Source organism: Carettochelys insculpta, chromosome 16 (genome assembly GCF_033958435.1).
Source record: "Carettochelys insculpta isolate YL-2023 chromosome 16, ASM3395843v1, whole genome shotgun sequence".
Lineage (NCBI taxonomy): Eukaryota > Metazoa > Chordata > Testudines > Carettochelyidae > Carettochelys > Carettochelys insculpta.
The window spans coordinates 36715972-36739934 of NC_134152.1; the positions used below are offsets into that span (position 1 = coordinate 36715972).

The following is a 23963-nucleotide window of genomic DNA, read 5'->3' on the forward strand; positions in this document are numbered from 1 at the left end:
CCCTCCAGGACAGGGCACCCCGACCTGTGCTCAGGAGAGCCAGGAACATTTCCTCGGGCAGCACTTCCTGTAAGCTGTGCACCTGTGCGGCCACGCAGGAGAGAGTCAAATGCTGGACACCCACCACTAGGTTTTGTTTCGGTGCACATTGGCACATGCCTTGGCACACATAAAAAGCTTATTCTGCACCAGGATGGAAAAGATTTGTGGGAACGTTGCTCTTGGGTGGACAGACTTCATCACTCGCTGCGCGCCAACTGGAGCCGGTGAATGTGCCCAGAGGGGGCACCAGGATGCTGTCCCAAATAAGACAGCCTGAAACACAGGGGGCTCATCTACCTCCAACAGCCAGAGCGCCAAGGTCACCCCAGGCTGGGAGAGGCTTGGCACACCCCAGGATGGTTAGCTGGGGACCCCCTGCCCCGGGGAACCTGCCAACAGGGCAAAGCCGAGAGGCTGGGAGTGTTCCCAGTGGCCACTCTGGGAGCGCCGGGGAAGCCTTACTGGCTTGTACTCTGGAAGCCACTCGGGAATGTTCAGGCTGTTGATCTCCGAGGCGATCTTCTTCCTGTGTCCAGGCTTCGTCACGCCGATGGCCGTGAGGTCCTAGGGCACAGAAGGACACCCGTGACCTCCTTTGCAGAATCAGAAGCTAGGCGTGTGGTGCTGGCAGCCCCCGCCGCAGGCCGTCAGCTCTCACAGGACCCTTCCCCAGGCAGTGAGGCCAGCTCGGAAGAGCTTAGGTTTATTGGTAAATGTCCATTTTGCTCTGTACCCACATGCACAAAGACACATCCAGGGCCTCCAGCGGAGATGGGTGGGAGTGAGAACAGCACGGCTGGAGAGCTCAGTGAGTGTGAGCCCACGGACAAAGGGCGCGCTGGTGGTTAACTTTCTGAGTCTCAACATAGGTCATTCAGTAACCTGCCCATGAGCCTTGAAAGGCCCCTCAGAGACTGACCTCACAACCCTGGGCTTACAGGGCCAATGCTCTAACTCAGGGTCAGCGACCTGCAGCTCCAGATCCGCAAGTGGCTCCTTGTGGGATGTAGAGTACAGTTGGGGATGGGGGGGGGGGCGGGTTTGTGGATGAGAGGGGTTAAGCCTAGGGATGGGCGGGGGTTGGGGCTCGGAGGGGTTACACCCGGGAGGGGGCAGGTTTGGGGCTGAGAGGGGTTACGCCTGGAGATGGGGGGGTGGTTAGAACAGGGTCTGCAACTGACATAGCAAGAAGAGCCATTGTGTCAAATTCGGTTACAAAACCGACCCTTCGCGAGCCGCAACGCGCGAGTGCGAGACCGGCCTGAACACCCAGCACCCACCCGGACTTTTGGCCACCCGTTGTCAGAACAGCCCCTCAATGAGCTGGGCCGGTTGGAGAGTTTAAGTCACTTTCCCCCTGGGGTGGGGAGCAAACGAGGACAAGGAAAAGGCTGCGCCGTGGGGATGGGCTCTTCAGCAGGAAGGAGCAATGGTCCCGTCAGCCCTTTGCGCGTCCCCACTCCCAGGCTTTACCCGCCTCAGCCCCCATATCTCCCCCCAGCATGCGCCGGAGAATGGCCCTGAGGCGCCGCCACCTTTCCAGAGCCCCCCGCCAGACGTAACGGGGCACTGTGCCCCCAGCACCAGGCCACGGCATGCGAGCCGGGAGGTCACGGGATGCCGCAGCATGGGGAACGCCGTGGGAGCAGGCTCCGGCCCCTCACCTCCGGGGTCATCCGGCTGATGGTGGGGATGTCGTACCCGGCGTTGATGAAGTTGGGTGCATACAGCTGCAGCTGGAACTTGCAGAGCCACTGGTACACAGCCTCCGAGCTCTGGGGGCAGGACAGGACGGTCACCCAGGCTGCCAAAGGAGGCCAGCGTGTGTGGCCAGTTCCAACCCAGCCTGCAGCCAGAGTCCCGTTCCACTGCCCCAGGGGCTGCCCCCTGGTCCCAGAGCCTGGGCAGGGAGAGGCTGGAATATGCAGCTCTGGCATCCTGCCCCCACCAGCTCAGCTCTCAGGTTTTGTCAGTATGGCTAGAACCAGGGCAGGGCTCCCGTTCTGTGCTTGGGCTCTTTCCCATGCGCTGTAACGCATTCTGAGCCCAGCGAGGCCCAGCCTCAGAGCCAGAAGGCCCTCACCCTGCCCTGCCCATGCAGGCGACTGCCTAGCACAGTCTGACAAAGCCCACAGCACCCGGCTCTGACCACAGCAGGCGGGAGAGGCAAGAAGCCAGAGACCTGCAGGATTTAGCCTGGAAAGATGCTCAAGGCTGAGCCCGTGGCAGGAGCATAAGGCCAGCTTTTTCCCACGCCTGCTGTAGCCTGAGGCATGCGTGGGACATGACGCAGCCTGTAGGAGATCTGTCGGACAGTCCCCATCTGCCCTGGGGCCTCACAGCAGGGGAGTCATTCACCCGGTCACCGTCCCCAAGAATTACCCCACCGGGGAGAGCCCCGTTGAAGCTCTCCAATTCTCTGGTGTGCCCAAGTCCCTGCCAGCGCTGGCTCCCTCTGTGCCCCGTCGTGCCGGGCTCCTCAGAGCCCATTCGTCTGCAGCTGGCAGTGCCCTGCCCTGCCCTGCCGTGTCGGTAAGCCTGGAGGTGCAGGTGGCGGCACAATGAGGGAAGCTGTCGGAGGTGTTCAGCCAAGGTGTGACTCTCAGCCCAGGTGCTGGAGCGGCTGTCCCACGCAGGGGAGCCCGGCGCGCCAGCTGAGCCAAGGGCTGCAGACAACGGAGCCCAGCGCGCTGCTCCACACAGTCAGCACATGGCACCCCCTGCTCTGCACAGAGCCAGCCCCCAACCCTTACCCACCCCCAACAGCTGCGTGCAGGGCAGGGGCACCGAGGGACCATCTCCTTTCCAGAGCCCCCTGCTGTGAGCAACGGGGCAATCTGCCCCCAACACCAGGGCCGGGAAGTGGCCATGCTGCATGGGTTCTGCACCTTGACTTCCGTGGGGTGAGCTGTGTGGGGCCGCTGTGGGGCGGGGAGATGGGATGAAGTGTGGGGGGTGAGGATTTTAGTCCCCTGGTTAGGTTGCACGTGTTTCCAACTGTCCTGGGGTAAGCCGAGGCGAGTGCCTCAGTTTCCCTAGGCCCAGCATCTGTACACAGTGGTGACTCAGTGTGAGGACTTCTCACCTGTACGCAATGGCCCTCCACGCTCTTTGGAACCCAGGCAGCCAGGCGACCCCGTCTTCCCCAGGAACCAGGACAAAGGCAAAAGGAGGGGCCTGGCTGGTTTGAATTGGAACCGGGCTGGTGAGTGGGGCAGTCTGGTCTGACTGGAGAGGGAGGAAGGGGGCCAGGGCCTGACTCGGGGACCCCCTCTCCCCAGGATGGATTGTACCGACGGCTTCTGGTGTCTGTGCTGTGTCCCTCTCGCCTACTAGCCTGTCTGGTCTCCCTGCAGGATGAGTCACATCTGACTGTGGATGGGGAGCAGGGCCTGGGGACCCCCGACTCCATGACGGGAGCCTCTGCCGTTAATACTGAACAGTAACTGGAAGGTGAGAGGTGCTCTCCTGTGACAACCAGACAGCATCCAGGGCTGCCCACTCTGCAGCCACCACAACGTCCACCAGCTCAAGCGGGGAGAACGTGCCGGAACCGCCCCAGAGCTCTGATTTTATGCACTAGCTCCCACTGCACCACTCTCCAGCCAAGGCCACAGCCCACGGCTTGGGAGACCTGGCTGCAGGGTTCCCCGTAGGCTGAGCACATGGGCGGCTGCCCAGGAGAGACTGAGGTGCTGCCCAGCTGATTGACAGAGCACCCACCGCTGGCAACGTGTGTGTCTATGGGTGGTGCACATCCACACCTGCCTCAGTGCACATAAAACTTATTCTGCACATGGATGGAAAAATTAGGGGGAACACCGCCTGGCTGTGCTCCGGTGCAGAGGATTCGGCCTCTGGGGAAAAGGAGGAGGTGAAGCTAGGTGAGTGCAGGGCCTGCCTCTAATGCAGGGGAGGCTTCCGGTGGCGGGGGGGGGGGGGGGGGGGCAGAACACCCTCACCACAGCACCCATGGGCTAGCCCCGAGGCAGCCCACAAAGGTTCTTCCTCATCCGGCCGTCTGAGAGCCCAACCCCAGAGCCCAGCGGGCAGATCCATGGCTGCCTGGGCAGGACTCACGCAGGCGGCGGGACAGAGCGAGTGCCCCAGTGCCTGACTTGGGGGACAGGTCTCAGCCGCTCTCCAGGGAAGGCTTCGACTGCTAAAATCCGGCTGCATGGGAGCTAGGAGAAGCTGCCCGTCATCTGTGGAGCAGGCCAGCACAAGAGGAGCTGTGACAGCACAGCTGCCAGCCTCTCCCCTGGCACCCAGCGAGCCTGGCAGATGGGGGCTGCCTTGTTGGAACGGCCTCGTCCCCCTTCCCACCAGATTCTATCAGGCGGCTCCCGTGGGGCCCCTCCCACTTCCTACCTTCCCTTCCGACATTGGCTCTAGCTTCTTCAGCTGCTGCTCAGGCAGTGGCTGCCCCACGTAGGGAGAGCTGGCCAGGCCCTGGGTCCGAGAAGAACCTGGTGCAAAGCAGAAAAGGGGAGCAGTCAGCACAGCAGGGACCACTGGGCTGACAGGTCCTGCAGAGACCTTGCAGGATGCAGACGTTAAAAAAGACCCTGTGGCACTTCTACCCCGGGCATCAGTCGGGGGGGGGGGTTCTGGCCTGAGGACCCAATTCCCATGTAAGTCCTGCTGGATGAGGGGGACACTCTTTCACTTATCCTAAATTGTTGCTCAGCTCTCCTACCGAGCTCCTCCCCAGAGGTGGCTGCATTTCCTGCACAGCCCATTAACGGCGGTGGGCGGTGTTCCCTGGAAGCCGTGCGTTTGGCTAGCGACTCCGCTGATGAGCAGAGCCCCACCAAGCGCCATACAAAGCCGGAATTCCCACCCGCCTTGGTGCACATAAACGTTTCTTCTGCACCTGGGCGGGAAGGAGGAAGGGGACACTGCTGTGGGGTGCTTGGAGCCCCTCCCCGGGAGGGAGGGTCTCTGTTTCGTGCCCTTATCCGGGGGCAGCAGCACTCGCACCTCAGCGGGCAGGAGCCAAACGAGCCTTCAACACCCCAAAAGAGCCGCATATGGTGCCGGGATGTCACTTAGATTCTCGGCCGGCCGCTGGGCAGGGTATTGACTTCCTACGTCTGTCTATTGTTCTCACAGCAAAACGACTGAGCAAGAATGATTTTATCCACTCCAGCTGCTGAAGGGCAGAGACAAACCCTCCGAGCGGCTGGCACCACAGACTGGTTCAGAGCGCACTCACAGGAGCTGCCGGAGACGCAGGAAGGAGCCTGTTCACCCAGCGAGGGCCGGGGACCAGCCTGCCAAGGGTGCTGTGCACCCCCTCCGTATTAGAGCTTGCCTAGTCTGTACCCCTTACCCACCCCGGCTGGGGCCATGACTGGGGGCAGCTGCAGAGCCCCAGACAATCGGGGCCCAGGGCAGGACCCCAGACCCAAGAGTGGAGCCCATGTAGCTGGCCTGGGGAATCTGCAGCCTGAGCCAAGCGCTTCGCAGGCAGCTGGGAAAATGGCTGGATGCGACCAGCAAACCCCCGCCCGCCCCCCCGGCCTGCCACAGCCACAGCCACAGCCATAGCCATACACAGGCACATCCCCCCCCACCCGACACCACACACACACCATACGCACCACCCCAACCCCCCACATCCACCCTCTCACCGCGCACACACCATGCACACCACCCCAACCCCCCACCACACCCCAACCTCCCACTCACCCACCACACCCACCATACACACCACCCCAACCCCCCACCACACCCCGACCTCCCACTCACCCACCACACCCACCACACACACCACCCCAACCCCCCCACCACACCCCGACCTCCCACACACCCACCACACACACCACCCCAACCCCCACCACACCCCGACCTCCCACTCACCCACCACACCCACCACCCCAACCCCCCACCACACCCCGACCTCCCACACACCCACCACACCCACCATACACACCACCCCAACACCCCACCACACCCCGACCTCCCACTCACCCACCACACCCACCATACGCACCACCCCAACACCCCACATCCACCCTCTCACCACGCACACACCATGCACACCACCCCAACCCCCCACCACACCCCGACCTCCCACTCACCCACCACACCCACCACACACACCACCCCAACCCGACCTCCCACTCACCCACCACACACACCACCCCAACCCCCCACCACACCCCGACCTCCCACACACCCACCACACCCACCACCCCAACCCCCCACCACACCCCGACCTCCCACTCACCCACCACACACACCACCCCAACCCCCCACCACACCCCGACCTCCCACTCACCCACCACGCACACCACCCCAACCCCCCACCACACCCCGACCTCCCACTCACCCACCACGCACACCATACACACCACCCCAACCCCCCACCACACCCCGACCTCCCACTCACCCACCACACACACCACCCCAACCCCCCACCACACCCCGACCTCCCACTCACCCACCACGCACACCATACACACCACCCCAACCCCCCCACCACACCCCGACCTCCCACACACCCACCACACCCACCATACACACCACCCCAACCCCCCCACCACACCCCGACCTCCCACTCACCCACCCTCTCACCACGCACACCATACACACCACCCCAACCCCCCACATCCACCCTCTCACCACGCACACACCATGCACACCACCCCAACCCCCCCACCACACCCCGACCTCCCACACACCCACCACACCCACCATACACACCACCCCAACCCCCCACCACACCCCGACCTCCCACTCACCCACCACACACACCACCCCAACCCCCCACCACACCCCGACCTCCCACTCACCCACCACGCACACCATACACACCACCCCAACCCCCCCACCACACCCCGACCTCCCACACACCCACCACACCCACCATACACACCACCCCAACCCCCCCACCACACCCCGACCTCCCACTCACCCACCCTCTCACCACGCACACCATACACACCACCCCAACCCCCCACATCCACCCTCTCACCACGCACACACCATGCACACCACCCCAACCCCCCCACCACACCCCGACCTCCCACACACCCACCACACCCACCATACACACCACCCCAACCCCCCCACCACACCCCGACCTCCCACATCCACCCTCTCACCACGCACACACCATACACACCACCCCAACCCCCCACATCCACCCTCTCACCACGCACACACCATGCACACCACCCCAACCCCCCACCACACCCCGACCTCCCACACACCCACCACACCCACCATACACACCACCCCAACCCCCCACCACACCCCGACCTCCCACTCACCCACCACACACACCATACACACCACCCCAACCCCCCCACCACACCCCGACCTCCCACTCACCCACCCTCTCACCACACACACCATACACACCACCCCAACCCCCCCACCACACCCCGACCTCCCACATCCACCCTCTCACCACGCACACACCATACACACCACCCCAACCCCCCACATCCACCCTCTCACCACGCACACACCATGCACACCACCCCAACCCCCCACCACACCCCGACCTCCCACACACCCACCACACCCACCACACACACCACCCCAACCCCCCCACCACACCCCGACCTCCCACTCACCCACCACACACACCATACACACCACCCCAACCCCCCCACCACACCCCGACCTCCCACTCACCCACCCTCTCACCACGCACACCATACACACCACCCCAACCCCCCACATCCACCCTCTCACAACGTACAGACCATGCACACCACCCCAACCCCCCACCACACCCCGACCTCCCACACACCCACCACACCCACCATACACACCACCCCAACCCCCCACCACACCCCGACCTCCCACTCACCCACCACACACACCATACACACCACCCCAACCCCCCCACCACACCCCGACCTCCCACTCACCCACCCTCTCACCACGCACACCATACACACCACCCCAACCCCCCACATCCACCCTCTCACAACGTACAGACCATGCACACCACCCCAACCCCCCACCACACCCCGACCTCCCACTCACCCATCACACACACCACCCCAACCCCCCCACCACACCCCGACCTCCCACTCACCCACCACGCACACCATACACACCACCCCAACCCCCCCACCACACCCCGACCTCCCACTCACCCACCACGCACACCATACACACCACCCCAACCCCCCACCACACCCCGACCTCCCACACACCCACCACACCCACCATACACACCACCCCAACCCCCCCACCACACCCCGACCTCCCACTCACCCACCACACACACCATACACACCACCCCAACCCCCCCACCACACCCCGACCTCCCACTCACCCACCCTCTCACCACGCACACCATACACACCACCCCAACCCCCCACATCCACCCTCTCACAACGTACAGACCATGCACACCACCCCAATCCCCCACCACACCCCGACCTCCCACACACCCACCACACACACCATACACACCACCCCAACCCCCCACCACACCCCGACCTCCCACTCACCCACCCTCTCACCACGCACACCATACACACCACCCCAACCCCCACCACACCCCAACCTCCCACTCACCCACCCTCACACCACGCACACCATACACACCACCCCAACCCCCACCACACCCCAACCTCCCACTCACCCACCACACACACCATACACACCACCCCAACCCCCACCACACCCCAACCTCCCACTCACCCACCACACACACCATACACACCACCCCAACCCCCACCACACCCCAACCTCCCACTCACCCACCACACACACCATACACACCACCTCAACCCCCACCACACCCCAACCTCCCACTCACCCACCACACACACCATACACACCACCCCAACCCCCAACATCCACCCTCTCACCACACATACACCATACACACCACCCCAACCCCCCACATCCACCCTCTTACCACACCCACACCATACACACCACCCTAACCCCCCACCACACCACAACCTCCCACACACCCACCCTCACACCACACACACACCATACACACCACCCCAACCCCCTACATCCACCCTCTCACCATGCACACACCATAAACACACCCCCAACCCCCACCACACCCCAACCTCCCACTCACCCCCCCCTCACCACGCACACACACCATACACACCACCCCAACCCCCACACCCCCACCTCCTCAACACCCACCCTCACACCACCCACACACCACACACCCGATCCCAAACCCCCACCACACACCCGAACCTCCCCCACACCCACCCTCACACCACCCACACACCACACACCACCCCAATCCCCCACACCCCCACCTCCTCAACACCCACCCTCACACCACCCACACACCACACACCCCATCCCAAACCCCCACCACACACCCTCACCTCCCCCACACCCACCCTCACACCACATACACACACACACACACACACACACCATCCCAACCCCCTGCACCAACTCCCCACAGCAATCTCCCCTACACCCACCTGCATACCCCACACACGCACACACACACACACACACACACACACACCAAAGCCCCACAAGAAACACAAACCACCACCCCACATAAACCTCATATCACATACACTGCAACCCCCTACAACCACCCTCACACCCCACACACACACATTCCCCCTGCACAATCCCCATCCCAACCTGCACACCACACATACAAAGCCTTCCAGCACGTGTGCATGCACACGCACGCACACACACACAAACCTCCCATAAACCAATTCTCACACCACACACATCTCAAACCCCCACACCACACACTCCCCAGGCACAAACACACCAACTACACACACACACACACACACACACACACACACACCCCACGTTACACAGTCCCTCCACACCAAGCCCTCACCAACTCCCTCACCACACACACACACACACACACACACACTCACAACCCCCCACTAACGTGCACACAAACACACACAACACACACCTCATCATACTACCCACCAACCCTGTGCACATGCACACACCAACCACATGTGCATCACCCCCATACCCACCCCACACATACAACCACATCACACACACACGTCCTCCACCATGCCACACATACACACACACACCAAGCACTAACCACAAACCCACACCACATGCACATGCATACACCAATCACATATACACACCAATCACACACACTCCAACCCCCCCAACATGCATACATCAACAATCACACACACACACCCCACTCCGCTCGGCACGCAGGAACCAGTGACCAACACAAGGCTCTGGCAGCAGCTCCAAGCCTGCAGCCGCGGGCAGCTCCCCGCTCCCTCGGGTGCCTGGAGCGTGGCCAGGCCATCCGCCTGCAGGGGGGCCCCCAGCCCGGCACACCCTCCCCCAGCCCGACCCCCGACTAACCGAGGCAGGAGAAGGCCTGGCAGCAGCAGAAAGGTGAGAGCGTCATTTTACCCACGCGCTTTCCTCTTGGGCAACAGGAGCAAAAAATCCCCGCCAGGCCCAGCAGGTAGCCTGGGTCAGCCCTGCTCCGAGCAGCCAGGCAGCCGCCAGCCACGCACCTGCAGGCGCCTCCAGGGCCTTGGCCGGCCCATCGCCCACCACTGACTCCTGCACCGACGCCTTCTGGGACAGCACCGTCGCCAGCAGCTGAAAAAACAGCACCGGGGCGGGTGTAAGGGAGGCAGGGAGCGGGGGGCTCGGGGGGCTGGCAGGAGTCAGATTCGGTGGTGCTGTTGCTGCGGCAGCCGGAGCCGGAGGCGCGGGCGGGCAGGGAGGGGCGCAGCAGATTTTGGATGCTGCAGGGAGTGAGCGAGAACACAGCTCACAGCACAGATGGTGCTTCGCCTCCAGCAGAGTGGCAGGAGCTGCAGCTCCATCCGGGACACCCCAATCCCAGCCTCCCTCGCACACAGCCCCTGCAGCCACAGGGAGCAGGGAGGGGCCCCTTGGCCGGATCAGAGCCTGGACCCCAGCCTGCTGCTTCCAGACGACTTGGGGAGGGGGCTGGAAGCAGGTGCCAAGTGGCTGATGGGGGGCAGCTCAGCCCAGCCAGCAGCGACAGCAGCCTGGAGACCCTCTACCCCATAGCAGCCTGGGAAGCACAGGGCAGCCCTGAAGGATGGGTCTCCTAACCCCACTGCCAGCCATGGTGCCACTCACAATGGCCTGGCTCGGCCAGGGCAGGCCAGCGGGGTGGAGGCCAGGATGGTGCCAGGGGGCTGGGTTTCATGGCACATGGCAGGGCACAGCTGTAAGCCAAGGGCAGGCCACGGAGACCAGCAGGCTGATGGATGGGCAGGGCCTGCATCCACCCTGTCAGCCTGCCTCTGCTGGGCTGGGGACCCAAACGGAGCCTGGCCGCAGGCGGTGGGCAGCAGCCAGGCCTGTGCAGGGACAGAACCGCCCTGCCTGGCCTCCCCGTCCCAACAGAGCAAAGGGCAGGACTGGGCCCAGCATCCGTGGGGCAGAGGCAGGGCTCTGGGCCAGGGGGCACCCGGGCAGGGAGCAGGAGGCAGTGGGGACTGGCTGCACCGTGAGCATCTCCACGGCGGGGCGGCTGGACGATCTCCTCCCAGCAGGCAGGGCGCTCTGGGGAACAGGGCCTGCGGGGTTCCTGCTGCCTCCCCCTTACCTTGACCCCTTCGGAGCCGGCGTGCAGGGCATGGCTGCCACTCCCTGTGCTCTGCCCGCTCCCGGAGCTCCGGGCACTGGCCGCGCTCCCCGTGCTGCCCAGGCTGCTGCGGTCCCCACCTGCCAACAGGAGGGAGGGTTAGATGGAGGCCGCCGGCCGCCACCGCATGCTCCTCTGCACCCCTGGGGACTCCCGGCTGCTGGGCGAGGCCCGGCGCGGGGACCCCAGCTCCACTGCAGTGCCACGTGGGTGTTCCAGAGCCTCCCATCGGCTCAGCCCAGAGCCGCGTCCTGGGTCGGGCGCACCCGGCCACCCCGGGGCGCACGGAGGCCGTACCTGTGAAGGGCTTGCGCAGCACCCAGATCTCCTCCACGGGCGCCGGCGTGGCAGCGGAGCCGCCCTGCGACGGCGACAGGTGGGCTGGGCTGTCGGACCCTCGGGACCCTGCAGGAGCAGAGCGCAGAGCGGCGGTGAGAAGCGCGCGGCAGCAGGGCCGGGGCAGTTGTGCCCGGACGCCCGCTCGGCGGGGCTGAGGGCCGCCTGCTGGCGACGGGGGACGATGGCAAGCCGGCGTCAGAGCAGCACTGGGGCACTGGCTGGGCCCAGCACCGCTGCACCTCCCCCCCGCCGAATGGCCCCTCGGGCTCCCCAACCCCACTGGCCTCCTGGGAGCGGCGCCCCGGCCCGGCATCGCTGGCCTGCAGGAGAGGCCACCTCGGCACAACCTCGTAGGGCAGCTGGAGTTGGATCACAACGCAGGAAAACACAACCTGGCCTGCAATGTCCCCTCCCCCCCCGCGCCCTGCACTGACACCCCCCTCGGCGGAGGGCAAGCGCGCGGGACACGCGGAGCAGGAAGGGAGCCAGCTCTCTGCTCACTTTGGCTGGGGCTTGGGGAGGGCGTGCCCTGCCCGGCAGCCGAGCAGGTACCACAGCCCCAGGAGGCACAGGGAGCCCCGCAAGCCAGCACCCACCCCGAGAATGCTAACCCTGCCCTCAGCAAGACAACGTCGGCTTGGCCACGGGGAGAGCAGATGGGCAGCTGTTAAATCCTTCCTGGGCGCTGCACCCCTGGGGTGGGCCCCTCTGAGCTCCACCCCGGGGGGCAGAAGGGAGCGCTGCACAGCACCCCAAGGCAATGGAGCGCAGCCCCAGCTCTGCCTCACACGCTCCACCGGGGGGCAGCTGAGCTGTGCCATGGAAGGGGGGCAGCCGGCGCCCGAGCTGGGGGTACAGGCACTTCCAGCCCTGCCCACAGCTGGCAATGCCACTAGCTGGGGGGGCCGTGGAGTCCCTGAGCCCTGTCCCTGCACGCAGCAGCCCAGTGCTACAATGCACCAGCTGCACCTAGCCCGGCTCCTGGCCCACTCCGCCCTGGAGCAGCAAACAACTGTGGAAGTGGGACTCGGCCCCCCTGACTCAGACACCGCTCAGCCCAGAGCGAGAGCCCAGGTCCCCCACGGCCGGCGGAAGCCACTGCAGGTCGGGGTTGGAAGAAGGCAGCTCCGAGTCACCGGGAGGAGGAAGGAGATGAAGGGTCGCACCGACCCAGCCCCCCAGCACAGCAAGGCAACGGGTCAGGCTGGCGTCTCTTGCATTGCAAGGTGTACCCTGCCCAGCCAGAGCCAGCGAGCTGGGTCACCGTGCGGGGACGCACAGACCCAGGAGGCCGCTGGCTCAGAACAGCCCCAGGAGGATGAGGCAGGTTCTCTTTTTCCAGGTCTGGGAACCTCGCTACAGCGTGCAGGCTGGGGCTGGTCTGTGCTGGGGGCTCCAGCCTCAGCAGAAGTTGCCCTGACCCCCTCACTTGGCCCCGTGGGACTGAGGCCTGCGCACTCTCGGGGTGCGGGTGGGGAGCAGCACTGCTGGCAGAGGCCTGGGAGAGGAGCTGGGACCCCTGCTGGGGCTGACCCCTCCATGCCAGGCCCACACCACCTGCCGCTGGCCAGGACAGCAGGGCCCCACTACCTGCAGTGCAGCCGGGTCCCGACTCGCCTGCCCTGACTGCATCGGCTGCACAGGGGAAGTGGGCCTGGGGCGGGGGGAGTGTCCGGGGTTACACGTACAGTAGAGTCATGATTCGCAAACTTAATGTTTGCAAATTCAATTATTCACGAGCGGACGAGCAGCTGCTTCCCGGGGGCCTTGGGCAGGAGCGCCAGCAGCCGCCTTTTCCCCCAGGGCTCCAGGCAGGAGCACCAGCCACCGCTGCTTCCCTGGGGCCATTGCGAAGTGACACCACAAGGCCGAGGTTCCTGAGCGACTGCCCGTCCCTGAGCCCGGTGCTCGTTTCGCTTGGGGAGAAGCTGCCCTAGCCGCATGGCCCCAGGCCCAGGCAGCGACTCATGCAGTCCCCGGCGGAGAACTCGGGCAGACCCCTCCTCTCCAGCGGCTCCCTTGGCTTACCAGGCACAGCCTTGCTACCCCAGATGATACCCAGCACCCAGCTCTGGGCACCCCAGGGAGAGGTCCCTGTTGAAGAGCAGAGGGGGGAGGCCACCCTTGTTCTGCAAAGTGAGCCCCACATGGGGTCTGCAGCCAGAGCTCTCGGCACAAGGGAGCAGGCTGACCACACAGGCTTGGGCAAAGCAGGACATGTCCACTGGGTTTGAAAGAGTTTCACAGAGGGGCACGCCTGGACTCAGCCCTGTGCAGGCTGCAGGCAGCACTCTGCCTACAGGGGTGAAAAAGGTGAGCTCTTCCCTGCCTGCAGAGCGGCACTGCTTGCACCAGAGATACAACCCTGCTGCACAGGACTGAGCGCAGCCATTGTCCAGGGGACTCCTGCCAGCAAACACCAGCATTTCTTAGCCCCTGCCAGCCCCCAGCCCTAGAGAAGTGACTCAGCAAACACCTTCCTGGCACCTGAAAGAGAAACGGAGAAGCCAGTGAAACATGGCGACGACTGCCCATCCCCGGCCTGGAGAGAGGCCAGCTCAGCAGCAGGGATAGACTGGGAAGGGGTAAGAGACCCTGCTGAAGCAACAGGATTTAACCCTTTCGCCCCCTGCAGGCGAGCAACCTACCACTGTCCTTTCCAGGCGGGGCCAGCAGCTTCTTGGCATGCCTGGGGCCTGGAAAGCACACCTGTCCCAAGCCGTAGCGAGCCAGGGCGAGAAGCAATCAAGTCCACTGCCCAGGCCGAGGGGGAAGCATTCTGCCCATCCCCAGCAGCAGGGCCCTTGTGTGTTGCAGCCTGTGTGTGCCTGAAGCCACTTCTGCAGGGTGTGCGCAGGCTGCAGGGCAGGGGAGGCGGTGCAGGGACATGCAGCCATCACAAGGGAGGGCGGGAAGCTGAAAAGAGAGGCCCTGGGCCTGGAAGGAGGCAGACCTCATCTGCTCTGCACCAGCCAGGACTGCAGATGACTCGGGTCAGCGTTAACGAGGTCGTAGGCGCTCAGGCCAGCCGGCCGCACGCAGCAATGCCCCGGGGAAGGAGAACAGGAGCATGTAATCCTCCAGAGACTAGATGGGGCAGGGTAGGGGAGTGACAGGCAGCCCCCCACGTGCACCCTCCCCACACTCCCAGCTGTGGTTTGCCACCTTGACCTTTCGCCGCCTCCTCCATCCCTAGGCGAGCACAGGACGAACCTGGGTTGTCAGCGGGAGGACTGAACCTGTGACCTTGGGGGCTACAGCCATGTACTCGACTGCAGGAGCTAAAAGCCAGCTGGCTCCCAGCTCCAGCTGGAGTGCAGGGGTGTCTCTCCCCGGTCAGTGGGCTCAGTGCCGCTGGGCCACGCTTACAAGGCAGCATTGCACCCGGCTTCTGCCCCTGTGAGTTCAGTGACGGAGTGAGAGGCAGCCCCCATGCAGGCAGCAGACACAGTGTGGGTAGCAGAGCCCCCCTCCCGCTCACGCAGCCCCCGTCCCCTGGGCACATTCACTCCTGGAGCTCTCAGGGGAGTAATGCACCACCAGAGAGTGAATGTCTGGAGGCATCTCAGCACTAGCCAGAGACCTGCCACCTCGTGACACATAAGGCACCCAGTGCTGCCAGCCTGCCCGCCCGCCCGGAGCGCGCAGCAGAGGCGAAGGGACCGGCAGGGAGGGGGACGGATCAGTGAGCTGTGATGGGGGAAATGAACAATGAGGACAGGGCAGGGGCAGCTGCGCAGGGCAGAAACCAGCCCCTCTGTGGAGACCTGAGAACAACTCCCCAGCTGCAGGTGCACCAGCGGAGGCAGTACTGACTAGACACCTGGGGGCGAAGCAGACAGAGCCCAGCTACCGGATCGGGTTACCCCCTTCCCTGCTAGCCTGGACAGCCCATGTCAATAGCTCTTCCCCATGCACCAACGGCAATCAAGTCGCCCCTGAGCCTTCTCTGTGCCGAGCTACAGCCCGAGCGCCTGGCGTCTGAGGAGCTACAGCCCGAGCGCCTGGCGTCTGAGGAGCTACAGCCCGAGCGCCTGGCGTCTGAGGCTAGGAGGCAGGTTTTCTAACCGCTAATCCTCCTTGTGGCTCTTTCGCCGAGCCCTCTCCAACTGATCTCCTTCAGTGCTGTACTCCCTGTTGGGAGACGGGATTCCAGCCGCCACTGCCCCAGCGCTGAGCCCAGGGTCACGAGCTCAGCCAGCCCAGCAGGGTACCGCGGCCCCGGCCTGTGAGGGCAGCAGGGAACCCCGGGAGTGGCAGGGAGGTGAGGATCTGAGACGCCGGCCTCGCCCTAGCTCCTGGCTGTGCACGCCCCGACTGGCTGGAGAGGCTGCTCCCTGCCTCTCTCACAAACCAGTCAGGCCAGGGCCTGGCCAAAGAGAGGTGCTCGGAACACGCTGCTCTGGCGCTGTCTTGCCACCCTGTCCCTGCCTGCAGCCGGAGCCAGCTGGCTCCTACAACCTGTGCGGAGGGCGCTGCACGCGCTGGGACAGGAGACCTGCCTGGCAGGGCCGTGGCTCGGCACTGGGGGTGTTCCTCCACTGGAACAGCTACTTTAAAGAGACGGGGGAGGTCTTGAGCCCCAGAGCATCTCCAAGACCCGCCGGCACAGATGCTAAAGTCCCCCCACAGCTGGGGAAGTTACAGCGCCCTGCCCGGACCTGCTCTGGCCGTCCCAAATGGGGCTGGGCATCTCCATGTGCTCTCCTAATGCCCGGCGGGGCTGCTGAGCGAGGCAGCGAGAGGTTTGCAGCAAGATCACCACAGACACAAGGGCCCAGGGCTGCTTGGACAGTGAAGCTGCAGCGGGAACGGGGCAGGCAGTCAGCACTGCCCAGCACAGCCTTGGGGGGACCCTGCTGACCCCAGGGAGCACCTCCTACAGCCCAGCCTCCCACGCCAGAGCCACCCCTGCTCAGCCAGTGTACCCAGGCTGCTGGCCTGGCATACGATGAGCACATGGGGCAGCCAAAGCCTTGTGTTCTGGGTCAGGGCAGAGTAGGGCCCTGGTCTGAGATGGGCTCCAGGCACTGCAGTGATACGAACACCCTCCGGAGAGAGGCCCAGGCTTCGGCAGCGACCGGCGTAAGAGGCAACCTGAGAATCCAGCTCCTGAGCAAACACTACCCAGCCATACGCCACTGCCCGCAGCGTGTCCCAGCCTGGCCGGCCCCGGTGGAATGGCTCCAGCGCAGCATCCATCCCCGGGGCATAATGGCTCTGCTGCCCCAACGCCCATGTCCTCACTGCCAGGCCACTCGTGCCACACGGTACTTGGGCCTATCGGCAACTAACGGGAGCCAATGCGCTCTAAGTGGGGAGAGAGAGCCAGCCCCAGGGCAGAACTACCAGCCAGGCTACATTGGTGGTCACCTTTCCATCCCGCCTGCCCACTCGCAAATGGCTTCACCGCACAGGGGGGCAGGGGGAGCTTCTTCTCCATGGTTCAACCCTTCCTGTTACGGCCTGGAAAGCAGAGCGATCGGCCCCTGGTGCTCGCTGGCGAGAGCCCACGTCCAGTTTGCTTTCCCGTCACTGCTGCCACTTCTGCGCCATGCGCTCTACAGTGCAGCAAGGCCACAGCTGTGAGCAATCCCGCCCACAATGTCCTGGCAGCAAGGGTGTGTGGCTCTGAAGACAGCTGGCCCAGGAGGGCAGGAGAATGGGCTCAGAGCAGCCTTGCAGGCCCTGCGATGGTATCACACGCTTGCACTGCACCATCTCTTTCAGTATTTGGTGTATTTGTCTCAAAGCCCCAGGTTCTGGAGTCAGGGGATTCTGGGCAGGTCTCAGCTTGTTTTTTTAAAAGGGGCCGTTTTAGGCACTTGCAGTGGCAGAGGTTCCCTGGAAGTGTGACCTGAGTGCGCCCCAAAGCCTCTGAGGACAGAAAGCTCGGACCCCCCCCCGGCATTAATCACTAGCACCTTTCCATCTCCAGTGTGCAAGCCAATCTGGTGATCCCTGATTCTCCGCACTCAGGTGTGGCCGTACTGCCCACTCCCTCCCCAGGCTGCTCATGGCCGTGCAGCCTGTCCCAGCCCCAGGGCCGGAGCTGCCCCCGTTGCATAGATCCCACTTCGCATGCGTTTCCGTGATGTGCACCTCCCTCAGCCGGGTAGCGAAAACAAATGGTCTGTTTCGCCGCCAGCTTCTGCTGCGCCAGTGTGCAGCTGGCGCCTTTGGCCTCCAGGCACTGCGAGCAGAAGGGCTCGGCTGGATCCTTCCGCGCTCGAAGCCGTCACATCGCGGCTGCTGCAGCGCCTCTCGCAGCTACAAAACCTGCGCGCTGGCCCCAGGGCCGATTCCGGCTGACAGCGGGCCCCATTCTCCACTGCCGGGCCCTTCCAGTGTCACTTACACCCCAGCGCGAGGAGGGCCACGTTTGGCACAACTACCAGTGCCAGCTCAAGACGCAGGGCACGGCCAGCCAGGCTATTGGCTGCCATGCAGAGCTCTGCAGGGCTGGGTGTTTGTCACGTTAACGAGATAGGCTCTCTCAGTGTTTAGGGTCACTCTTGATTAGTGGGAGCTCCCAGAGCCGGAGAACTTCAGGGAGGGGCAGCCCCCAACACACTAGCACAGTCTAGTTGAGGGACTGCCTGGCCGGCATGCAGAGGAGTGGCTGGCACCGTGGGTACTGGAGAGCTACAGCTGGTGCTCTCTGGGGCAGAGTGGAACAGTCACACCTGCGAGGAACAAACTGGGGTCTGCTCACCTACGTCCAGCTGGTCCTGGTGGACCAAGGGCAGGGGACAGCCTGGCCTGCTGGGTCGCTGTGCCATCAGACGGGCTCAGAATCTCAGCCCTGCCCAGGATCCCTCTGCCCCAGGGCCCTCTCCAGGGAACAGCCCCCAGGGCCCTGCTGTGCCATGTCTGGCAGGGAACCACAGCCTGCACCTACGTCCTCAGCTGCACTGGGCAGCGCTCGCTAGCGGACCCAGCTGCCCACAGAGTGCTGCTTCCCACCAGGGTGCTCTGGCCACCCACTGCAAGCCTGGGGTTTGGAGCCTGGTGGAGAGAGAGCCAGGGGAGCATCAGGCAGGGACCCCTGGCCCAGCTCCTGCTTACAGGAGCACGGCGGGGTGTTTCCTATGGCAGAGGGCTGACAAGCGCCGGGGCGAGGAGTGACTGCAACACACCCACCATCGGGGACGGTGATGGCACTGAGCTTACGGAAGTCCACACAAAACCGGTTCGACTCGTCCTTTTTGGGGACCAGCACCACGGGAGAGGCCCAAGGGCTGGCAGACGGCTGGATCGCCCCCAGTGCCAGCATGTCCTGGATCTCCTGTGCCAGGTCCTGGGCCGCTCTCCCCCAGCTCTGAATGGGGAACACTTCACAGAAGGGTGGGTGCCTGTCTCTGTCCGGAGGACAGCTGTGGTAGTGAGCCCGAGCCGGTGGGAGAACAGCTGCTGGTGCGAACGCAGCACCTCCCTGACCTCCGTCTGCTGGGCAGGGGTCAGCTGGTCCGAGAGGGGAACAGATTCCAGCAAGGAGCCGGCTCCTGTCCGAGGGAAATCCACTTAAGGATCATCCCCCTGCTCCTCCCAGCACCTGCATATGGCCAGCACCAAATTCCCTCTCCCAGTACGGCTTTGGCACGGGAAAGGAAAGTGGGGGCTGGGCAGAGGCATCCACTCACACCCCCTCCCCCCGCAAAGCAAACCGGGGGCAGGGAAAGCAATCCAAGGAAGAACACAAAGCAAACGCAACCCCAGGAAGCAAGCGGTGAACTACCTGGTCCGTAAGGCAGCTCTTCGGCAGCGCTATGGGAGAGCCTGTGATAGCCAAAGGAACTGAAAAGAGGCTGATGGGAATGTGGTGGAGGAGGTGGAGGTGGAGGCAAGAAATGGAACGGATGGGACGAGGCGTCACCGTTAAGCACAGCCGCCCGGGGAACCGGGAGCGGGATCGTTTGGTAGTGGTGGGGGATGGAGACTGCGCCCCATGGACCTGCTAACAGAAACATAACAAGAGACAAAATGAAAAAGCAGCAAAATAATCACAAGCCATGAAAAGCCACTGCACCAGCCGGTCACATAAAGCCACTGCACCAGCCGGTCACATAAAGCCACTGCACCAGCCGGTCACTGCACCAGCCGGCCACATAAAGCCACTGCACCAGCCGGTCACATAAAGCCACTGCACCAGCCGGTCACTGCACCAGCCGGCCACATAAAGCCACTGCACCAGCCGGTCACATAAAGCCACTGCACCAGCCGGTCACTGCACCAGCCGGCCACATAAAGCCACTGCACCAGCCGGTCACTGCACCAGCCGGCCACGTAAAGCCACTGCACTAGCTGGCCACGTAAAGCCACTGCGCCAGCCGGCCACTGCACCAGCCGGCCACGTAAAGCCACTGCACTAGCTGGCCACGTAAAGCCACTGCACTAGCTGGCCACGTAAAGCCACTGCACCAGCCGGTCACTGCACCAGCCAGCCACGCAAAGCCACCATACCAGCCGGCCACGTAAAGCCACTGCGCCAGCCGGCCACTGCACCAGTCGGCCACGCAAAGCCACCATACCAGTCGGCCACGACAAAAGCAAAACCAAGCCGGGGAGGAGCCCAAACTGGGAGCACAGCGCTGCATTGCCCTGGGAAGCCAGGCCCGCCCAGTACAGGGACTGGACCCAGTCCCACAGGGCAGATTCTAGCTCCCCACTGCAAGAGCCTCCCTGGTGCCCCTGGCTGGAAACCCAAAGGCCCCAGCACAGCACAAACCAGGGGCTGCTGGGGCCTTGCTCTGAACCCACAGGCAGCAGCCATGCCCAGACCGCATCACAGAACCGGCCGTGCCAGCACTCTGCCCAGGGCTGCACAATGGGCAGCGAGCGCCACCGGCGCCCAAGGGGCTGGGGAACTCCAAACTCGACCTGATGCAGCAGCTGGGGATGGGGGGGAACAGCAGTGTGCTCACTCCCACTAACACCTCCCAGTCCCGAGCCCGGGGGAGGCAATGGGGGCTCCCACTGAGCCCAGCAGTGCCCCAGAGCGACACCGAGCCGCCCACCAGAGGGGCACAGCCAGCGCCACGCCACAAGGCAGCCAGGAGCCCGGCGGGGTACACCAGGGAATGGGGCAGGTGGGGAGGCTGCCGGGGGGCTTCCCGCTGCTAGAATAGCCCCAAACTCTCCAGCACCCAGGGCTGTGCCGGTTCTGCAGCAGGATCCAGCACGAGCAGGCACTTGCCTGGCCCATCGCAGCCCAACACACACAGTGGGGCCAGCCAAAGCCATGGAGGACCCTGATCACGGCCCCCCCGTTCACACAGCAGGAAGGACTGTCCCCCTCCACTCCCCACACAGGCGCCCCAGGCCCCAGCCTCCTGGCACCTGGCTCCCAGGGCCCCTTCCGTCCTCGGGGAGCAGCTTTCCATGTGTGCTGGGGAGCCACCGCTGCTGGGGAGACCGCCCCCGAGCCCCCTCGCTGCTCTGAGGCCCCCGGCTGCTTTCAGCCGCTAGTCAAACTGAGGCGAATCTCCTGGCGGCTGCCGGAGGGACGGGGGCTGCACCGACCCTCAGTGACGCCCACAGCTCTAGTGCAAGATGACATCCCTCGGCATCTGGGGGGGCCCCGGTGCCCTCAGGCAGAGCCTCTCCCAGAGGCCCACGAACCAAGGCTGGCGTCCCCGGGTGCCCGCACCCGCCAGTCAGGCGAGGAGCCACAGTGAGCATGGAGCCAGGCTAGACTCTGACAGCTGATGGGACCCGTCCAGGTGCCGCAGTGTGCTGTGAGAACCAGCGCACTGTGCTCCCTCCCAGCTCAGCCGGCCGGCCGGGGGGACGGGGCCTGACCCACAAAGGCAGTGCAGGCTGGGGGCTCCTCCCCCGGTGCTTTCACTGGCTAGAGCCAGCCACGACAAAGGCACGGCTGCCGGTGGAACTGGAACTGGGGCAGCAGGAATGGCCTAGATTGGCCTGACCGGAGCGTGAGCCCACTGTCTCCTCCACGGATGAGGCTGTTTCCTGCTGGGCCACCCCCTCACCAAGGGGTCTGCCCCACTCCTGGCCAGGCCGGGGGCGGGGTGGGCACTGGTGCTGGTTTAAGCGCCAGTCATTCCCAGTCCACAGCAGTTGGAGGGCTGGTGGCACGAAGAGCCCACCTGGGGAGTTCCAGGGAACCGGGCGGGCGGGGAATGGGTGGGAGGTTCAGGGTGAGCAGAGCTGGGCTGCCTACCCTCTGCTTGGAGCTGGCAGAGGGGGCACCTACACCAGCCTCGCTCTCGGAGCACCTGCCAGGCCACGCACCCAGCGCCTGAAAGCCAAAGCTGGCCTGCTCCATCCCGGACCGATGCCCCTGGGACCACTTCCCTGAGCCGAGCCAGGGCCTGCTCCCTGCAGCGGGGCTCAGGTCCTGCTACCACGAGGGTGCAGGGCACCGGCAGCATGACCCCCACCCTGCAGCTCCACAGGCGCTGGACAGAACTAAAGGCTGGTGGGGGTCAGCAAAGCCCAGAACGCGGCAACTCAGCCTAATGCCCCAAGGGTCCCAGCACAGGACTCGCAGGCAGAGCTGCAGAGATAACCAGAGCCCTGGCCAACAGAGTTCAGCGAGTGCCCGAGAGTCCAGCTGGCGGCCGGCCAAAGGCAAGCCAGGCTCCGTGGGCCAGGGCTGGCTGACCAGCTCCGTTCCCGCTGCTCGGCGGGACGCCCAGGCCTTCGAGCATGGCTCTCTGAGGAGGCCCCACCCAGTGCTGAAGCTGCCAAGGCCTCCAAGAGAGAGGCATCCGGGTTACAAAGCAGGAGGTGGCTTTTCTAGCTACCCGCCAGGGCTCTGAGCCAGGCCAGGCTGGGTCTGCCACATGCCTCGTCCACGACGACAAGGCGGGCCATGCCCTCAGGGATCCCACGCACACAGCCCCGCTGCCATGCCCAGGTTTGCCCTCGCAGCGCATGGGAAGGACGCAGGAGAGCTCTGGGCTCTGGTGGCTCTGTGAGGTCTGAGCAGAGTCCGACAAGCTCAGTTTCACCCCGCTGCAGCCCCGGCTGCCCGAGCCACGAGCCAGCTGCCTCTGCAGAGCGGGGAGCTGCACAGAAACCTCCTGACGGGCGGCAGCTCCTCGCTGGGGGAGGGCTGGGGAGGGTGAGCGCTGGCCTGTGCGAGGCAGGGGCTCAGCCGCTGCCCCCACTCCCACGGCCACAGGACACACGGGAGTTGCAGCCGGAGAGTCCCCGTCAGGGCAGGCAGCTCAGTGAGCAGCGGGTGTCCACCAGGCGCAGGGCACGCCAGGGAGCTGCTCCCGGCGCTCGCCTCCTGCAGGGGCACCCCACAGCAGGGCGGGGCGCCCCCAGGAAAGGCTGCGCGGCGCTTCAGGGCCGTCCCATGCGTAGGCCAGCCGGGCGGGGTGCAGCCGTGGCCCTACCAGCCCCTCCCCACAGACTGCGCTGGGCTGCTGTGCGGCTTGTACCGCGCCCCTGTCCCAGGCAGCCAGGCCCACTTGTGGGCCCCAGGACACGTCACATGGGAGCCTGGCCCAGGCTCGGGGCTCGTGTCCTCAGGGTCCCTGGTCCCAGCAGCGTCTGGCAGAGCTGCCCCCATCCCCTGCCCCAAGGCTCCAAGGCCCATCCAGAGAGCCTCCGGCCAGGCCTGGAAGCAGAGGGCCGGGGTGTGCCGGCGGCGGGGCGGGCTGGGCGGTATTTGCCTGTGCGCTTGCTGATGGCTTCCACCAGGCTGGACGGGAAATAGCCCACGCGGTCATTGCCGGTCCGGTTGTCGTGGATGCAGCCTTTCCAGCGGCCGTCGGCGTGCTGCTCCAGAACCTGCGCCACAGAGGGAGGTGCTCGCAGGCGGCACGGCCCCGGGGACAGCCGGGGGGGCAGCATCCTGCTGCAAGCTGCTGCCAGTGAGGGCCGGCCCCCCACGGCTGGCGACTGGTGATCGGCTGCCCCATCTCGCTCACAAGGTGGCAGCGGCCATGGGGGACCACAGCCTGGCACTGGGCAGGCAGCAGGGGGTACGGGGACCGGGGGA

General features: G+C 64.6%; 1 protein-coding gene across 2 annotated transcripts in view; it reads right to left on the reverse strand.

Moving 5' to 3' along the window:
• CASKIN1 (CASK interacting protein 1) overlaps nucleotides 1-23963 on the reverse strand; it is a 135173-nt gene that overhangs the window by 9117 nt on the left and 102093 nt on the right. Inside the window, exons 10-17 of one of the 2 annotated variants that reach the window (XM_075010726.1) lie at nucleotides 23635-23752; nucleotides 19725-19943; nucleotides 11945-12052; nucleotides 11609-11727; nucleotides 10536-10623; nucleotides 4414-4511; nucleotides 1707-1817; nucleotides 505-606 (exon numbers count right to left, since the gene is read on the reverse strand). In XM_075010726.1, the coding sequence (XP_074866827.1) occupies nucleotides 505-606; nucleotides 1707-1817; nucleotides 4414-4511; nucleotides 10536-10623; nucleotides 11609-11727; nucleotides 11945-12052; nucleotides 19725-19943; nucleotides 23635-23752 (963 nt within the window). The remainder of the gene's footprint in view (nucleotides 1-504; nucleotides 607-1706; nucleotides 1818-4413; nucleotides 4512-10535; nucleotides 10624-11608; nucleotides 11728-11944; nucleotides 12053-19724; nucleotides 19944-23634; nucleotides 23753-23963) is intronic. The other variant, XM_075010727.1, reaches the window with a different exon arrangement.